General features: G+C 44.5%; 2 protein-coding genes and 2 long non-coding RNA genes across 4 annotated transcripts; 2 read left to right on the top strand and 2 right to left on the bottom strand.

Moving 5' to 3' along the window:
- The first annotated feature begins 318 nt into the window (after window positions 1-318).
- LOC112939875 (uncharacterized) lies at window positions 319-1616 on the top strand. Its single transcript, XR_003243794.2, has 2 exons — window positions 319-528; window positions 1048-1616. It is a non-coding gene; the product is annotated as an uncharacterized lncRNA (long non-coding RNA).
- A 1431-nt stretch (window positions 1617-3047) lies between these two features.
- On the bottom strand, window positions 3048-5929 carry LOC107276316 (protein NUCLEAR FUSION DEFECTIVE 4). Its single transcript, XM_015794099.3, has 3 exons — window positions 5507-5929; window positions 3976-4862; window positions 3048-3644 (listed from the first exon to the last, which is right to left on the bottom strand). Exons 1-3 carry the CDS (start codon window positions 5846-5848, stop codon window positions 3164-3166), a joined length of 1710 nt encoding a protein of 569 aa, XP_015649585.1. The 5' UTR covers window positions 5849-5929; the 3' UTR covers window positions 3048-3163.
- A 1466-nt stretch (window positions 5930-7395) lies between these two features.
- Window positions 7396-10343, bottom strand: LOC4345096 (uncharacterized). Its single transcript, XR_010734618.1, has 4 exons — window positions 9223-10343; window positions 8676-9095; window positions 7977-8167; window positions 7396-7696 (listed from the first exon to the last, which is right to left on the bottom strand). It is a non-coding gene; the product is annotated as an uncharacterized lncRNA (long non-coding RNA).
- A 3101-nt stretch (window positions 10344-13444) lies between these two features.
- Window positions 13445-16145, top strand: LOC136351525 (63 kDa globulin-like protein). Its single transcript, XM_066303708.1, has 3 exons — window positions 13445-13507; window positions 15724-15831; window positions 15936-16145. Exons 1-3 carry the CDS (start codon window positions 13445-13447, stop codon window positions 16143-16145), a joined length of 381 nt encoding a protein of 126 aa, XP_066159805.1.
- The last annotated feature ends 1187 nt before the right edge of the window (window positions 16146-17332 follow it).

Raw genomic sequence — 17332 nt, 5'->3', positions numbered from 1 at the left:
CTACGTGGCAGTTGAGTCAGCGTGGAACCCACATGGGGCCCACGTGTCAGTATGCCACGTCAACTCTTTTTCCCCTCTTCTCATCCTTCCTCAGATGGGACCCGCTTGTCAGGTGTCTCTTCTACCTCCTTCCCTGCGCCAACACAGAGAAGAGAGGTGTCTCTTCCTCAGAAGGACGGCGAGGCTCCAGCGGCTCGGCAGCAGCGGCCGGCCGGCAATGGGGAGGAGGTCGTCGGGGCGAGGAGGTCCACCTTTCTCCACCAGCCGCCGGCGGCGGTAGAGGAGCTTCGCCGGAGATCAAGCGGAGCCGCAGAGGCACAGCGGGCTGCTCCTCTCCCCGCCCCGTGTCGCCTCTTCCTCCTCGTCGGGCCACCGCCGCCACCGCCACCAGATCGTCGATCCCGTGCCTCTCCTTCCCGGCCACCAAGAGACCCACGCGCCCGGAGCAGGTGGATTCGGGGCCGCATCGAGGTAGAGGTGGCGGGTGGCGTCGCCTCCGAGCTCACCGATTTGCGCCTCCATCCTCTGGTCTCACCGCCCCGCTTCTACTTCTACCCCCATTTTCCTTGTTGCTCGTTGGAATCAGCTGCTTAGATTCGATCCTTGCTTTCTTTTTCCTTTTTTTTTTCATTTCCTAACCAGTTGCTTGCAGAGTAGAGTATAGTAACTTGTTAGAATCAATTGGTGTATGATTTGCTCAGAGTAAATGGTATGCGTAGCGTAGCGCTGTCAATTAACAACAATGGATTTATTATGTCATGCGAATTGTACTGTGATTTCATTTCGTTTTACCTGAAATTAGTATCACCGCCTATTCTATTTCTACTTCCTCCGTTTCACGATTTAAGTCATTATAGCATTTCTCACATTCATATTAATGTTAATGAATCTAAATAGATATATATGTCTAGATTCATTAACACCAATATGAATGTGGAAAATGCTAGAATGACTTACGTTATGAAACGGAGGGAGTATATCACAACCGGTATGGATACTCGGCAGTGTCACTGATGCCTGTCCATCTACTGCTAATTACCATGACAGAATATCACAACCGGCGAGCAGGCGGCGACGCAGGGGACGGAGCCGAGGCGGAGGTAAAGGAGCGGGCCGTGGCACGCGGCGAGGCGGTGGAGCGCCTGGTGCGGCAGCGGCGTGAGCAGGTGGAGGTGGCCCAGGATGGGCAGCCCGAACGGGCTCGGCGGGAGGCGCAGGCCTGGTCCGGCCGGTCGTCGGATCTCCTCGCCCCGATGACCTCCCTACCGCCGGCCGCTGGAGCCACGTCGTCCTTCGCTACTCTTCCTCTCCTCTCTGTGTTGGCGCACAGGGAGGGAGGTAGAAGAGACACTTGACAAGCGGGCCCCATCTGAGGAAGGGAGAGAAGAGGGGAAAGAGAGATGACGTGGCATCATGACATGCGGGGTCCACATGGGTCCCATGCTGACTCAGCCGCTACGTAGGCCAAAACCGGAGTCAAAACCACCTAAGGACCTGTTGTGGCCGGTTTTGATTAGTTAAGGAATATCGGATATCTGGTTTTGTGGTTGGGGGATGATTTTGTTTCCTCTCTGTTAACGCAGATCGGCCTGTGATTGATTAAGACTTGTTTTGTCGATTTAGGTTTGTGGTTTGGGCTGGGCCAAAATTCACTTCAGTTTTCGTTTTCCCCAACGAGAACACTTGCCATAGTTTCTAAAAGAGAGAGAGAACATTTGCCATGTCGATGGGCCTGTTTAAATTATAACCAAAAATAAACCTTACCAAATTTTGGAAGGATTTCTTCTGTATTTATTAAATTTGGTAACAAACTATATTTTTTTTTGACAACTTTACTTAAAAAATAGTATGGTTGAAAATTGCATTAATTTGAACAGCCCCGATGTTGACAAGAGATCGATCTCATCTACGATCTTTTGTTAATTTGATGTCAGAAATCATTTAGCCATCTCCAGATAGAAATTGAGATATCCTAATGTAAGACGAAGAAGTCTAACATGGGACAAAAACAACACATAAATTAAATTGATCAATGGGTATGTGAATATGAGATGTATTTTTTTTTCAATTCGTAGCTCCTTTATAAAACATACGGTCTGCATCATCCAAATTATTTGGCATGAATTTCTGAATAAATGTCATTTTCATAAGAAAAGAACAACACAAATAAACAAATTTCATGAAAAATTCTGATACGCCACAAAGTTGGAGAGCATACTCAACATCTACCACAAAGTTAAGTGGCATTACAGATTTGCTACAAAGTTCAGCAGAATACCCTCGTTTGCCCCCCACCTTCTTTTTCTACCCTAATCTTCTTTCATTTCCCATCTCTTCTTGGATTCTCGACGAAACGACGACATGCATCCGTGAGTAGAGCACTGGCGAGAGATGGTGGCTGAGTATCGACAAGCTGTTGACGTAGAGCACTAGCAAGCGCCTGCCGCAAGGACGAGCGGCAACGGACTGAACATTGGCGAGCACGCGTGAGCAATCGGCGCAGCGAACGACTGACGGCAAAGCCAGCGGCCGAGCATACACGCACAGTAGATTCACCGATAGGCAAGCAAGCACGAGAGCAAGCGAGCTCTAGTAGCGGCTACGGAGAGCTCGGAGAGGGTAGACAATGGCATTGAGGCAGGTTGACAAGCATCAAAAGCTCAGTATGAGAGCAGTGGCGGTGGCAATGCCGTAGGAGTTGAGGATGATATGGGAGTAGTGGTGGTGGCAATGCCGCAAGAGTTGAGAACGAGAGGGGATAGATAGAAAGAAGATGGAGAAGAAGACGAGAGTAATTCTAGTACTTAAAGGATGATATGGCATTCCCACTCAACTTTATGAATAATCTGCAATAATCGTCAACTTTGTGGTAAAAGTGAGTACGCCACTAAACTTTGTGACATACTAGCGAATTTCGTAATTTCATATAGAACACTCTTCTTATTATCTATAAGGTAATACTCACAAACTTAAAACTTCACCAGCATAAAAAAAAGATCCCAAAAACCAAACTAGTAAATCCCTTGTTCACATATCATAAACCATTTTCAATAATATGCATGTCATCAATATTCACAAACCAAGCTAGCAATCCAATTATCCAAAATTTAATGTAACGCGCGCGTGACATGCAACAACAACTCAATTCAAAGAAATGCAAAGCTCAATGTTGCTGTGACGCGTTAGGCAACCTGAACGACCCGCCAGAGTAGAGAGCCATGTAAACCGGCTGTATCCTTGCCGCCAATACCAAGCTCACCGCCGTCCCCACCGAGCAGGCACCGGCGAGCACCACGAACGCGGCCCTGAAGCATCCTGGGCCAAGGCACACACCACCAGAATGTTGTTGCCTCGCGGCCTCCTCGTCGTATAGTCGACCAGTGAGCTCACCGGAGAAGAGCGCTGCGCCGAGCGGGTTCGCCAGGGACATGAGGTTGTAGAAGAGGCCGAAGTTCTTGAGCCCGAACAGCTCTGAGGTCGTTGGAATCATCACTGAGAATTGCACGCCGTAGCAAAGGCCAACGGTGGCCGTGCAAGCGTAGGCGACGGCTGGGCCGAGAGTATAGGCCAAACAGAGGTAAGCGACGACGAGGACGGTTTGCGTCAACGCCATCCATATTGGCCTAGGAACCAACAATGTCGACCTAACCACAGAACAGAATAACACTTCTTTAAAAAAGAATTGGTAATAAATATTTGGACTGTTCTGATTTTCTCAACTACTTAAAAAAAAAAGACCTTCCATTCCTCTCCCGCACTTCATCCTCTAAAAATACTTCCATCTTATAAAACCGATTTCTTAAAAACCCAACCATAGTATAGAAGACCAATCAACCCACTCTGTCCAAATCCTTTTTACTAAACCGAATAAAAAAACCGTTACAATGCACAGGCCAATAACTCTATAAAAATTTCGGTCTCTTTTCAACAAAATTTTCTAAAAATTAGCTATTTTTTTCCATATAACACACATACCTGACAAATTTCTCTGAAATTGCACCTCCACCAAGGCGGCCAAAGAAGTTACCAAGCGCAAACAGGGACAACAAAACCGTAGTGTCACCAATACCAGCAGCAACACCAATCTGTGCCAGATTGTTCAGCACGGTGACACCCGTTCCAACTCCAATGAAGTATCCAACGAACAGCAGCCAGAAATCAGCCTTGACAAGCGCCTCACTGAACTCGAAGTCCTCCCCTCTCCTCGGCCGCCGCCTCTTCGTCCTCCTCACCACCGCCCCCTTCCCTTCCGCTAGCAGCAAATCCACCTTGTCAGATTCCTCCTCGTCGCCATCGCCGCCGCTGTCGACGACCACATGTGGCGGGATCAGCAATGGCTCCTCCGTTGTTTCTGTACTCCGCCGCCGCGGCGAACTCCTGAACAATGTCATCTTCACCGGGATCGCGAGCGGCGCAAGAAGCAGAAGCACGGTGACGATGAAAAGCGTGTAGCTGGTTGCATCGGAGAGTTTGATGGCGTTGCCGAGGACGGTGGTTGTCACGAGGTAGACGGCGAGGACGACGCTCACGGCTTGGGTGAAGGCGAAATGGCCGTCTTCCTCGGTGTCGGCGTCGGTTGTGGCGGCGTCGAGCGTCGCCGGCGTGCAGGGCCTGACGAAGTACATGGTGGCGAGGCATATGGTGGGGAGGCCGGTGGCGAGGAGGAGGAGGAGGCTCGTCGGCGAGCGGTGGAGCACGCCGGAGAAGACCTGGGTGAAGAGGGCGGCGCTGACGCCGATGTAGCCCTTGAGGAGGCCGGCGACGACGCCGCGGCGGAGCGGGAAGTTGCGCATGTTGGTCACCAGCACGGCTGTCAGGAACCACGCGTTGCTGTTTGTTGCCATTGCTAGCACAATCCATAGCTGTTATGTGATGTCATCAATAGCATCGGAATTAATACAACCTTTGTTGCACTTAATTGAGATTTTGTTAAGGTAAAAGATTTGATCATAGAAAAATTGATGATTTACTCTTTATATCATTAAATTAAATTAGTTTCATTAAATCTAATATATTGACTATAGTTTGATAGTATATTTGTTTCCTACATTTCTTTATAAATTTAATCATACTCAAATAATTTTTTTTAAAAAAATAAAACATCTTATAATATAAAACGGAGAATTATTTTTAATAGTTAAAAATGGTATGGCTAGATTTGCTAAAATAGTTTCGTTTGTACTTATATAGTCTTATTTTTATAAACTTGCTATAGAAAATAAGAGTGATTAATATTTCTCGAAAAATCATTTAAAGAAACTATTTCATGTAGTTTAACCTGATGGAGTTGGAATCAGGGTCTGAAATTTCGGTCATATCACCATCCTCGATATGATATTATTTCGGCCAAAATTTTTAATTTTTCATGAATTTTGGTAATATTTGTTACTAAATTTTGTTTAAAATTTTGGACCAAAGTTTTGAAAATATCGCCATATCAGCATCCCAATACAAGTTTTGAAAATACCAAAGATTGAATTCTGGTTGGAATCAGATGAGTGCTTACCAAACAGTACGGCATGGCGACGACGGCGCCACTGACGGCGAGCCAGAGCGCGCCGTAGCCGACGAAGCAGAAGGCCGCGCCGACGAGCAGCACCACCCAGGGCGGGAAGCTGTTGCAGAGCACGCCGGCGACGACGCCGAAGTTCTCGCCGACGTCCTTGGCGACGCCCAGCACGGCGAGCTGCTGCTGCGTGTACCCCAGCGCCGCCTTGATCGCCGGCGAGTAGAGCGGGAACGTGTACGCGTTCCCCGCCGCCATCTGCACCCACACCGCCGCCGCTAGCCCCACCCACGGCGGCCGCGTCCCGGCCTTCAGCCTCACGCCGCCGCCGCCGCTCGCCATGGGTCACGGTCTTTCTCTGTTTCGATCTCTAGCTGATCATGCGATTGTTGTGTTTGGTTTCGCCGCCATTCTTCTGAATGTTCTTGAGCTTTAAATAGGCAGATGCAGCATGTCGATTTTTTTTTCATTTCTTGACATCGTCTTGAGTTTTTAATCCATTTTGACCAAAATTGTTTGGGAGATATGAATTTTGTTCATTTGGATTTAGTAGCTGCATGCCAGATGCATCTTTTTTGTTGTTAAAGTTATCTTTTTTATTTGGGGATTATGATAATGTTGACCGATATATGTTATATGGTGCGTATTCTAGTTTTCCAAATTCAACCAATAATATACTGCACATGCATGCTCTGGTGGATGCCTCAGCTATACAGATTAACATACACAGGGTTATGTTTTTTCTTTGACATCAGGTAGTGTTATGTTGTCCACATATACCATGTTCTTTGATCTAAAAAGATAAAAAATTTCACCTTAGTTTTCCTCCACAGCTGGTCCATTTTTATTACTAGTGAGCGTGCACGTGCAAGGCACGTCACGGATAGACATATATAAAAGTTTTTGTTATGTAGATCGTGCACAAAAGTCATGTTAAGCATTAGGAGTGCCAATTGGTGTTGCAAATCCCTTTTTATTTGCCTAATATTTTGTGTGTTCATTTGCCTCTTCAATGGCATTTTTAATGTCATGGACACTCCTATGGAAGAATCATTATTATCCGTCGCTATTTTAAATTTAGTACATGTACAGATTGGCTACATCCAATCCAGATAGATATATTTATGTATGGATTAACATACATTCTTGTTGTTGATTTTAAGTATACATGCTAGTTCCCAATGTATACACATTCAAGAAAACGTTGTGGTAGGCGTATTATCTATCTAAAGATTCAAACAAATAAAAAGAATATCGGCATTTATAGATAGACCACACAGGGTTTGTATATCAGGATAGCTTCAGGTGCTTGTTGGTTGCTTGAATGTCAATTGACAAAACAGACAAGTACAAATAATTCAGAATTGATGGTTCACCATGCAAGCTCGAAAAATACATAAGTTAGCAAGAAACAGTTTAACATTTAATTATGGGATGCCATTTAAAGAAGAAATGTTTGGGCTGCAAATTTTCAGCTATGCAACCTTGTGAAATATATAAAAGAAATATTATCAGAGAAAAGATAATACGATTGCGAGACTTTCCAAATAATTATATTAGCATAGGAAAGATAAATGGTCCAGGAAAAAAAGGTGTGATAATTTGGAAAAATAAACATATTTATCGGTAGTTCCCTAAAAGTGAAAACTATTCCCTATATCAGAAGTGCCAGGTATAGTATACAAAACCGTGGCTTTATATTACCTTGATCCCTTCCAGTGAATAACTAAAGTACCTTGGATATTATACAACATGCTTTAAGTGGCTTTTTTTATGATTCTTTATGGAAATTCAAGCTTTGATTTTCATAACAAGCTCAATACTGTAGCCCCAGAAGTGGAGAGAATCTATATAGATCATTGAACACACATTTTTCTCAGACGATCCCATATCCAAGAGGTAGTTGATTCAATAAACATTCAAATATTGTCAAACACCTCCTGGGGCTAGATTGATCTCATAGTTTACAATGATGAAATAAGAAATAACATAAGTTTTTATTCATGTACTTTTATCAGATTCAAATTTCACAAAATAAAATTAAAGCCATCCAAAAGCTAATACTGGAGCAATGCCTGACTTAGACCGCCAACAGAAAAACGGTCCAGAGCATGGGAGAGGAATATTCAATGCCTTAACCCCATGCTATTCCTAGCATTGAGTCCTTCGAACAAAGCTGTTTTGCTCCTGCTGCCTCGATTCAAAATCATGTAGACAAAATGCAGAGTATTAATTACAAAATGATATCAGCAGCAGTTACATAGTTTAGCATAGGATCTAATAAAATAAAATGTTTGACACTTTGGATAAGCAAAAGAAATCATGACATGTCTTCCTAGGTAGTGATAAACAGCAAAGCCAAAATACTCATTTAACTATTTCCTGAGAAACAACAAAATTGGCAAGTTCTAAAAGACAAGAGAAAAAAAAATCCAAAAATGAATACCAAAATATACCAGTGGAGACGTACTTAAATTGTTTATCTGGAAGGTTTAGAGGACAGAATGGCCATGACCGGGGTGTGGGCCGGACGCGATCACGATGCGGAAGGGATCTCAATATAGATAACTATGCTCACCTGAACAATGCATGTTCAGGACATCATATCAAGCAGAAGAGAGTCAACTTAGGCATGCTACTTCTCATAATTTCATAGCTTCCCTGTAAAGAAACAAACAGAACAATTAAATTTTACATGAACCAATAAAAGGTCAACTGTATTGTGTAGAAGAAATTCTTCTAAGTTTAATATATACATAACACCGAAGGAAGCAGCACATGCATAAAAGTGCTGGTATTTATCTATTAAAAATGCTTGTGAATCAGGGGAGTTCAGGGGAAATTTAGTGCACTCCGCACACATGTAAGAATTGTTCATCTAGTATAGAAACTTGCAGCTAACAATGAATTCATATGGAACGGCAAAAACTCAAATTATTTTGAGGTGTACATCGAATGCAGAGCTTTCTTTCGGCCAATTACTTTCTTCTTATTTCACTATTCTCTCAGACCATTTGTGGCAACTTTCGAGCAGATTTTGTTCAGAATCATCAAATATTCGAGAAGAAATTCAACTTTGCAAGCAATTAACTTCTGATGATAAATTGAAGAGAAAGGGGAGATGATTTAAAGGATTCACTCAGATTGGCCATAGAAATTATGTAGAAACCTGTAGTGAGTAATAGATTGGATTTAAATATATCTTTGTGAGGTATTTAACTTCTAATGATGAATTGAAGAGAATGGCGGTGATTTAAAGATTTCACTCGGTGAAGGTTGGTCTTGCAAAATTATGAGATAGGCCTGCAATAAGCAAGAGAACATTTATTTGGGAAGAAATTCAACTTTGTAAGTATTTAACTTCTAATGACGAATTGAAGAGAAAATGGTGGTGTGCTTCACTGAGACGGGCCATAAAAAAATTACTCCTATTCAGAGACCTACAGAGAGCAAGAATATTATTTTGGAAGAAAGTAGCCTAAGTACAGAAAACATGAATTAAAGATTGAGTGCATAGGGATAAAGCCTGTCTTGAGCTCGTAGACCGAGGCAGGTTTGGGTTGCAAATTCCATCTTTGTTATGTGCTATCTGCAAGAACTAAGAATTACTGACGAAAAACATGGAAAATTTGATTAAGGGGAATTGTTGATCACACAAAAAGAACTGCCAGCGGCCTGTATGTATGATTCCAATTCATGCAGCAAATAGGACTCACCATGAGATGCAACTCCAACAATTCTGAAGAACAACCAACGGCCCAAATCAGACTTTTCAGGCATAAATCAAATCGCGCGGGGGGGGGGGGGTCAGAATCCAAACAAAGCATTGCTATTCCATCTGACAATCTCTCGTACATCTATCTCGAAACCACTTAGAAATCTGCACATTTTGAGGATCTGACCAAAGGAAATCCAGTGAGGGTTGTCACGGCACCACAAACTTTCGTGTCAGAATAATTTCAAAACCATCATGAACTAATCAAAAGAACCATGAACCATAACAAGCAAACCTCCACCACCCCTATTCATCATGAATCTAACTAATAATCAAAGCAACCATGAACCTGGACCATAATAATCAAACCTCCACCAATTCGGTTCATCTCAACAGGCACTCTCCTTCCTGCATCATCTAGAGGAGCACAAACACATACCACAAGCCAGATCAGCGGTTACAAATAACAATCAACCCAGGGTATCGAATCACCTCGTGTAAGGACTGATAGAAACCGATGATCATCCATCCATCGATTGAAGGTTGTAATCAACCACTCAAATCTGAAATCAATCACCGACCCAAGTGACTAAATCAAACGACCGGACTGTAGACGGGAAACTGACCTCTTCCTTGAGACCTCGACTTGGGAACTTCCAATCAAATCCGCTCCTGCAACAACCGAACACGGCGAAAGGACGACCACAGGGAACAACATATAGAACACAAAAAAAATCAAAACCAACAAAGGATCAGATTGAATTTGAATCGAATCACCGGGGACAAAAAAAAAATCAAACACGTCACAAGCGGGCGGATGCAGGTGAAATTCAGGGCGGCGACGGATCCACGGCTCCGATGGCGACGGTTGCAAGCGGAGTAGGGTACCGGCCGGCGGCGAGGAGTTGAGGAGGCAGCGGGGGGAAGTGCGGCTCAGCGGTGAGGTGAGGCGGGCGGCGCGGCGGCGTGGCTTCGGTGGCGTGGGAGGGCCGTGGAGATGGCGGCGTGGGGGAGGGCGGCGGCGGTGAATTCAGGCGGGCGGAGCAGTGGCGTCTGGCGGCCGGCACGGCGTGGGTTAGGTCCGGCGGGCGTGCGCGTTATTTGTTTTTCGCAGCATTTCCTTTTTTTTTTGGGTGCACGCGGTGCGGTTTCTTTCTTAGGGATGACAGGTGGGTCCCACGCGACAGCGGATCTGAAGGATTGCAGTATAGATTAGTTCCCACATTCCACTATGACTAAGCACTTGCTTGATGATCTATTTTTAAAGTAATTTTGACAAAGTACAGGTATTTTAACCAAACTATTACAAAACCTATAAAACTATTACAAAACTACATATTCCGCACTAAAATTGTTACAAAACTATGGATTTAAAGCTGAGTATCACAAAAACTACAGTTTTAACATTGAAATTATCACAAAACTACTATTTTATAGCTTTACAAAACTACATATTCCGCACAAAAAATCGTTATAAAACTACATATTTCACACTAAAATTGTTACAAAACTATGAATTTAGAGCTGAATATCACAAAAACTACAGTTTTAATATTGAAATTATCACAAAACTACTATTTATAGCTTAAATTCCTAGCACTACTATTATGTTAGCTATAAATGTTTAGTTTTACGATTAATTTGGTGCTAAACTTATAGTTTGTGATAATTTTGTTACTAAAATTATAGTTTTGTGATATTTTTGTTACTAAATCTGTAGTTATGTGATACTTAGTTTTAAATTTGTAGTTTTATGATAATTTTAGTATCAAATCTGTAATTTTGTGATTCAACACCTTATAAATCTTATTATTTTACGTAGTTAAAATATTTGTAGCTTTACAAAATTTACTTTTTTTACTGTAAATTTCATTCTACCTTACCAACGTCAAGGTGCTAGACTGATAGTAGTAGACAAAGGTACCTTAAATTAAAACTACGTTAACTTAAATAAGAGGGACATGGATCCCTGATAAGTGGGACCCACCCTCATGGAACCACACGTCACGAACACACGTCCTTTTGACTTAAGTTAGAGGGAACCTCGTTGACTTGTCATGAACACCTTAGCTTCCTTGTCCTCATCTCTTCAATGTTGACCAAGGGAGGAATCAATGATTGTCCGCCGATGAGGTGGAAGGCCTGGCATAGAGGCTCGCCTCCACTTGCCATCTAGACAGTTGCGTCCTGCTTCCACGCTGTGGCTGCTTGGGGTCGAGCTTAGCACCAATTGGTTCTCCTTGCGTCGTTGTCGAAAGGACCCATCCTCGCCTTGACAAACCTCGACCTCCAACTCTCCATGCCGGCTCACCATGGGAGGAAGATCGACGGGGCGGAGTAGACGATGCCTTATGCACTAGTGGATCTTGCGAGGTCACCACCCTCTCGGTGTTTTCTTCCACACCCCCTTCCCCTATCAAGCTCCACTCCACCTCTTCCTGAGCGGTCGTGGCTGCCCTCCTCTCCTGCTCCCTTCCTGCCGTAGTGGATGTCATAGAGCTAGAATTGGAACCTCTCTCCAACGATGACGTCGATCTGTTCTTTTTTCTGACTGAGCTTGGGAGAGGAGAGGCGTTGATATGGTCAAATGTTCCCCAGTGTTGGCCACGCACACTTGGCATCATGGTCCAGGTACATCATTGCGGCCGCCTAGCTCTGCTTTTTAATTCGTTACTGCCAACAGTGGTGCACTACTTAAAAAACCCTCATAGGTACCTGCTCATAGGTTCTAGTTTTTAAAAAACGGGCACCTATTGACAGTTTCCCACCTCCATGAGAGAGAAAAATATGAAATCGGCACCTTTGAACGACTATTGGTGCCTGTTATAAATTAAAATCGTACCTATAATATATTGTAGGTGCCAGTTCTTTAAAATAGCGGCATCTATTATAGGATCCAGAGAGAGTGGGTTCATATTGCTTGGGTACAGTGTCAGATTTAGAAATTTTTTTTTAGCCTAGGCAAACCTAACGATAGAAAACAAATTAACACGTAAACACAAATACATATAGCATTTTATCATGGATAGAAGTAAAATTGGGGTATTAGCTAATGACTAAGTATGATAATTAGTGCTAATCTAATGGTGCATGTACGCAGCTAGGTTAATGGCTAGGCACCATAGTTAGTTCTAATGCATTGATGCATATGCGGCGGAGCCCGGGCACCTGCCCGTGCTGGCCGGGCCTTGGCTCCGCGACTGCTTGGGTAGTTCTTCATCTTGTGTAGTTCTTCATCTTACTAGTGTTGACCTGTGATGGATAGGGATGAGGATTATTGTTGTTAATCTGTGATCTGCGATGGTTGGGGATGAGGATTGCTGTTGTTGATCTGTGGTCTTTGATGGATGAGGATAGGGATTATTGTGGTTAATATGTGATATTGATGTATGGGATTAGGGGCTGCTTGTAGGAGGACGCTCGAAAGCACCGGCTCAATGAGCCAATGCTTCGAGCCGGCTTCTCTTTCTTTAAAAAAATTTTTGGAGAGAGCACAAAGGTGTTGGTTCTATAACCGTCACCAATGACATTAACCAATGATCTAATGTCATTGGTGTCGGATGTGAAACCGACATGTATGCCAGTTTTGCAACTGGCACCTTTAAGGTGTTATGCAGTAGTGGTGAGGATGGAGTTGCTGACGGTGCTAGAGGTCGGTGTTGCTACTGCGGCGCTAATGTAGGGAAGAGAGAAGAGAGGAGGGAGAGAGTTAAAAGGGCATAGAGAAAAGAAGATGACGTGGTCACTTGCATATGGGTCCCACTAGAAGAGTGAGAGTGTTAACAGTGAAATTTGGTAATCGGCAAAGACGTCATCGGCTTAGAATCATTATCGGCTGCAGCATCTCGGAATCAGCCGATGGGAGTTATCAAGTCGCCAATAGTCGGATTCCTGCTATATTCGGTTAAGGAAATCAATCTACTAAAGGAAGCTTATCCCTAAGTGACCGAGTTTAAAGAGGATGCGGCATGGTAGTTTATCTATTAATTAGGAATAGTTTGTTAGCTTCCTTTGTGTTTAGTGTCCGATAAGGACTTTATGTTTTCCTTTTATCTTTAGGAAAGTTTCTTTCTTGTCCGACAAGGACTTGTATCAACCCATGGGTATAAATATGTACACCCGGGGTCTATGTAATCGATCTTCACGATCAATACAATTCGGCGCATCGCCACCTTTTACCTTTTCTACTTTTGTTTTTACGTTCCGGCGGAACTTGGCACCCGATGCGGGGCTGCATCGTCTTCGATCTCTGGCGAAGGGATAAGTCCAATGTTCTGCCGGCCCAGGCAATTGTCTCATCTACATCGGTGTCGTTAAAGGTTGCATCAATACATTCGACCTCTTGGATTGCTCTGATTTGGATGATATATTTGTCTACCTATTTATCATATGTCTCTGTTAGTCTAGTCTTAGCATATCAATTTAGCACTATCGGCTGCTTCTCGTTTTAGGGTTTCTGCCGGTATCGGCTAAATCGCTTTGCTAGATTAGATTAGCTTAGACATCTACCACCCTGAAAACACAATCAATGGCTTGATTGTCTAGATATTATGTTTCTTTTCATACTTAGTGCTGCATCAGTTAAGTTTGATCTACTAAGTCGTGCTTAGAACCATAATCTCTAGCCTGCTTTTGATTGCCAATAAGGGTTTCATCGGGGTTTCAGCCGGTGAGTTATCTGGACGTTGCATCGACTCATAAGGATTGCATATACATATAGGTTGGATTTAGCCGATGACAACAAAGGTTTCATTGTTTAATCTAATCTTGTAAATTTCATGACATCGGACCTCCAGCCGATTTGTGCTTTAACCTTCGGATCGATGCTTATTTATCATATCATTATCTGCCGATTGGTTTATACTGAACTATATTATTGTTATATTTTATTATCAACAGCCGATTGCCTTTATATCATCATCTACATTGGACATATAGCCGATTGCTTACACCCTATCGCTATCGGCTGGTATCGGCATCGGCTATTATCGGCATCGGCTGGAACTACTCCATCGGCTTATCAGCCGATCGACTGTTTTGATCTACTATTTGCATATCTTGTCAGTTGCAGGATCAAACTGACTGGCACGCCCGCATCTCATCAATATTTGGACCTACATAGGAGCTAAGCAGATCTCCCAGGCCGATGTGTTCGATTTTTTTGTCAACAGAGAGAGAGGATGACACTTGCGTCCAATTGTTTTTTTTTTTCTGAAGTGAACTGAAGAACAGGTTAATGTGCCAAATAGACGCAAAAAGGCTAAAGGGCGATGGATCACTTGGAGCGATCAACTTCCCCTCCTCCACGTGGTTTTCTTTTTTGGCACCGTATTACTTTTCTATTTTAATAAATTTATGCACCTAAAGTTTATACACCTCAAGTTTACACATCTAAAGTTTAGAGATCCAAATATAAGTCAAAAGTTTATATATCAGATTCAAATTTGAATTTGAATTCAAATATTTTTTATATATAGTAGTTCTATGCATTTAAAGTTTATACACCTAAAGTTTATAGACCTAAAGTTTATAAGTCAAAAGTTTATATATCCCTTTCAATTTAAATTTGAATTTAAATATTTTTTACATATAGTATTTCTATACATAATTTTTTCCAACTTTATTTTTTATTTTTTTTAAAATTTATGGTGTAGTAGGAAGAGAATAAGGTGAGGAAGAAGAGAGAGAGGAGCGTATTGGGGGGGGGGGGTGAATAGGGGGTGATCACTCCGAGCGATCATAGGCACACCCCAATATACGCCGACACTAAAACGTAGTCTAAACTGCTAGGGACACAAAATGAACCGGTGAAATAAAACATCTGGTTTGTGGTTCAGGGAGACAAAACAGACTTGCCCATAATTTAGGGACACAAAGCTAATTAGGATATCGGGCCGGCCTAATATCAGCAAAGCGGCTTCCAGCTGCCCCTGGCCAGCCCAGCTTATCCCCGATGACGTCTGCAGCCTGCTAGGTAAAAGCCCAGCATGCCTGCATCGCCTAGAAGTAGGAATAAGTTCACCAGGGGTCCCTAAACTTAACAGCGAGATTTTTTGAGGTCCATTAACCACAAAACCAGAAATCTCCACCCCCTAAACTATAAAAAACCGTGTAAAAAAAAAGGTCCCTAGGCAGTATTGACCTAATTTTTCTACGGTTTCACTGACGTGGCATATGGTGGGACCCACATGTCAGCGTCCTCTCTTCTCCTCTTTTCTTTTTCTTTTTTCTTCTTCTCTTTTCTTTGTCCTATCGTCTCCTCTTCTCTTCTTCCTCCCTCTTCTTTTCTTCCTCCCCGAGCCTAAGAGGCCGGTGGGCGGGTGGGGCAGCGGGCGGAGCAGGCAGGCGGCGACGGGCGAGCACGGAGGGAGACAAGGTCGCCGCCGCCGCCACTCCACTCTACTCCGTCGGTCACTACGTGTCGGAGGGCGGCTATGGACAGCACTAGCCGCTGCTGCCATTTGGCGAGTCGTCGTGCGGTCCCTTCAACATCCTGGATCAGAGGCCTAGGTTCGCCAACCGCCACGGCCGCCTCTATGAGGCCAACACCCGCAGCTTCCTCGACCTCGCCGAGCATGACATTCGCGTCGCCGTTGTCAACATCACCGCGGTGTGTTTGCGTCGTCGTCCACGCGCCTCGCCATGCACCCTCGCCTCACTGCGCATTGGATTGATTGGTATATGATCGCGTGGTTTCGTTGCGTTGTATTGCAGGGATCCATGAACGCGCCATTCTACAACACCCGGTCGGTCAAGGTCGCGTATGTCCTAGATGGCGAGGGGGAGCCCGAGATCGTGTACCCGCACATGTTCCCGCACATGTCGCCCGGTGGCCGCGGCGGTGAGAGCGAGGAGCGCCGCCGCGAGCGCGGCAAGGGCAACTGGCGTGAGGAGGAAGAGGAAGAGGAGGAGCAGAAGGGGTAGGAGGACGAAGAGGAAGAACAAGTCGGCCACACCGGCGGTAGCAGCTAGCCGCGGCGCAGCGCACCTTCTGCCAGCCACTCGCGGGGCGCATCCTCGCCACGGCGGGGACCGGGAACGCGGCCGTGTCTGCCCCTGCCGTTCAGGTCTCCCTGGTGCTCGCTGCGGGCGCCACGCGGAGGTAGGTGCTCCAGATGCTCGGCTGCGGCGGCGACAGCAGGGGTGGCACATATCAGAAGTAGCTTCTACCGCCGGCGCCCCCTCTCCTGCCGCTCCTCTCCCCTGCCGCCGCGCCGTGCGCCGCTACTCTCCGCTGCCGAGCTTGCCATCGCACCGGCCGTCTTTCTCCCCCTCTCCCGCTGTCGCCGCCCTAGCTCTGCTGCCGGTCGCCTCACGCCCGAGTCTGCCATCGCGCCAGCTCGAGAGGAGAGAAGAGAAGAGAAAAATAAAAGAAAGGAGATATGTGGGCCTACACCATTTTCTCTCACTTACATGTGGGCCCCGCATATTTATTTTTTTATTTTTTGCTGACTAGGATGCCACGTCAGCAAAATCAGGTGTAAATACTACCATGGGACCTCCTTTGCATGGTTTGAGTAAGTTAAGGGATTAACATTTCTGGTTTTGTGGTTTAGGGACCTCAAAAAATCTCGCTGTTAAGTTGAGGGAGCTCTGGTGAACTTATTCCCCTAGAAGTACTCCTTCCCAGCCCACTGCTTGGCAGAAAGATGAGTTGTTACGCTACTGTTGCAGGCTGCAACATGAATGTAATGGGCTTTGAATGTTGATTCTGGCCTGTTGGAATTTGTTGTCTTATGTCATTATGCAATTGGTCCATTTGTGGCCTAGTTTTGGGCTGGATATGCACAAAGTTGGGCTCACCATGCGTGCGTCCTCAGCCCAACTGATTTCAGCTCAACTCTACTACTCCGTCGTACTACTCCATACTATTGGGGACAGGCCTTTTGCCTTATAATAAATAAATCATTCAATACAAGTGATTGCTAATTAGAGCGCACACTATTTTTCCTTTTAATAGCACTTCCATATGAAACTTTCAACCAAATTAAATCATACAACTTTTAACTTAGAATTATAAGAAACTTTCAGTTGTGCAAACTTTCATCTTGAATTAGAAAAAAAGTTTAACTCAAAACCTGAAAACTTGTGCGGTGGGAACGCAGCTGCGC

The sequence above is a fragment of the Oryza sativa genome, chromosome 8 (assembly GCF_034140825.1).
Source record: "Oryza sativa Japonica Group chromosome 8, ASM3414082v1".
NCBI lineage: Eukaryota > Viridiplantae > Streptophyta > Magnoliopsida > Poales > Poaceae > Oryza > Oryza sativa.
Note: the sequence above shows the minus strand (reverse complement) of the source record. Positions and strands in the feature narration are given on the sequence as shown.